This window comes from Anopheles marshallii, chromosome 2 (assembly GCF_943734725.1).
Source record: "Anopheles marshallii chromosome 2, idAnoMarsDA_429_01, whole genome shotgun sequence".
In the NCBI taxonomy this organism is placed as follows: Eukaryota; Metazoa; Arthropoda; class Insecta; order Diptera; family Culicidae; genus Anopheles; species Anopheles marshallii.
In genome coordinates, this window is record NC_071326.1 from 81,780,977 (window position 1) to 81,783,123 (window position 2,147).

Genomic DNA, 2,147 nt, shown 5'->3' on the forward strand with positions numbered 1-2,147 from the left:
ACCGCCCCGGTGCTTTCTTCGCACCGCAGCAAGCTTAGAGCCCCGGCGGAACTGGCAGATCAAACTTTCTCTGATTTATTACCGCGTCGTACGCTCAGCGCTGTTGTGGCACCTGCTGCCACAGTCCGACCCGTCAATCGGTACGGTGCGTTGGCAAACGGTAACGCCGCGGAGGTGGATTAAATAATCGAACAGCTCACCGGAAAGCGTCTATTTGTCTCACTTGGTGGCATTACTTCTTTTTGCCCTTTTTACCGGCAGCCTTCGCTTTCCTGCCGGCCTTTTCACCCTCGCCGGTCGGGGCTTCGGGAGCGGTACGTGGCATTTCTCGGGCCGGTTCAAACTCTTCCTCAATCACCTGCACGCCACGCGACACCTTCGGCCGTATCTCTTGCGATGGGCCGCGCGGTGTTCGCAGTTCAATTTCTACCTGGTTTCGCGGATTACCTCCAGCCGAGTTGCGCTTGTTCTTGCCGAGTTTAAGCACAAACACGTCCACGTTCGGATCGTGCCAACCTTTGCGACAGATCTCGAAACCGGCACAGTCGCGTTCGAGCTGTGCCGGAAGTGCTTGCAGCGCAACGGTACGCGTTGGGTCGGGCTTTTTCCGATAGTCTTCCACCGTAACCGGAGTGGTCTTCTTGGCGAGCATGAAATCGCCGGACCAATGGTAGGCTGGATACTTGAGCGTACCGCGAATGACTGGAAGTCGACATCCGTTTGCTTCTTGGCGGATGTATTCCTCCTTCAAGCCGTACACTCCATCCGGGAGCGTGAGGGAAGTCTACAAAAGAAGAATATATAAGATTCCGATCGAATATCCTGCAAACATGTTCTCACACTCACCCAACATCCTTTCGTGCATTCGTTGCTTTCCTCACCATCGATGCTAACCGCAATGTTTGCATCCTTATCCACACGAATGCAAATGGCATTTTCGTTCAACTCGGCGGCATACTCATCGTACGGTTGTACTTCCGGAACGATTTCCGTCCCTACAATACTAGCAAGACTTCCCTTGGGACCGATCAGCTCTTGCTCGTCCTGATCCTCCAGCGTCACGCACTGTACGACAGGTTCGTTCTCCATCTTGTAGCACGTCACGGGCTGTTGCTGTAGGTCCCGTCCACCGAACAACACTTTCTGATTAATGTTCGGACCCAGACAGGACATTCGGATAGTGAGTATAACAACACCCACGACCGTACCTTCCGTTTCCATTTCGAGTGGATACAATTGCTTGAAGGTGTTCGAAACTGGTTTGTGGTTGCGTTGCTCTATGCGGTCCACCTCACCTGCTAGCAGAGATTCGTTTGAGCTTTTCTCAACGGACGTTTCATTCTGGAGGTCGAACGCTTTTGCAAGTTCTACCAACATTTCCCGGCCCGGTCCCTTCCAGCTGCCGATCAATTTTTTCATCCCAGTGGGACCTTTTTCGTGGGCAGAAACTTGTAGCACCAGTTCCGCTTCCTGCTCGATCGTTGGATTGTACGCGAATAGACAGTTTTCTCCAGTTTTGCGTACCGCCATGTCTAGTGCGGAACCGAAATCTTTCTCACAAACTTCACACCGTACCAGGTTTGCGAGCTGCAAACGGACACAGAGCTCTCTTCGTACCGCGCCAAGATCATTCTCTTCCCCGGAGGTTGAATTTCGAACGTCCGAAAATAGGTTCAAATCATCGACAATAACTTCAAACAGGAAAATGTACGCCATCGGAATAGGAATTTAGTGGCTTAGGTTGGTAACAAAAAAAAAAAATGGCCGCAAATTTTGTGGAATAAGAATTTGGAAAAATTTAGAATAACACACAAATCACACAATGCAGCAAACTGTACTGAAACGAGAATTTATTAGCTAACCAATGACTACTAGATGCGGAAAAAATGAAACGTCAAACTTCGCGTTGCTTTCAATGCAATGTTGACGTTCTTATTCAATAAACACATGGCCCTAAAATAGTTTTGTTTTTCCTTTTCTTTCGTTGCAGGTAAATATAAGAGAGCCGCCCTGTCACATTATACGTAATTGGGTGTAATCCTGTCACCGTAATCATACACGTGCCAGTTCAACAAATCAACATGTCACATATCTCACTGGGCACTGTCCAGGATTAGCTTCATACGTGTCGATTTCTTCGGACACCG

At 49.3% G+C, this 2,147-nt stretch overlaps 1 protein-coding gene across 1 annotated transcript; it reads right to left on the reverse strand.

The window, feature by feature from the left end:
• Positions 1-232: 232 nt before the first annotated feature.
• Positions 233-1,716, reverse strand: LOC128708995 (uncharacterized). Its single transcript, XM_053803978.1, has 2 exons — positions 847-1,716; positions 233-784 (listed from the first exon to the last, which is right to left on the reverse strand). Exons 1-2 carry the CDS (start codon positions 1,714-1,716, stop codon positions 233-235), a joined length of 1,422 nt encoding a protein of 473 aa, XP_053659953.1.
• Positions 1,717-2,147: the final 431 nt, after the last annotated feature.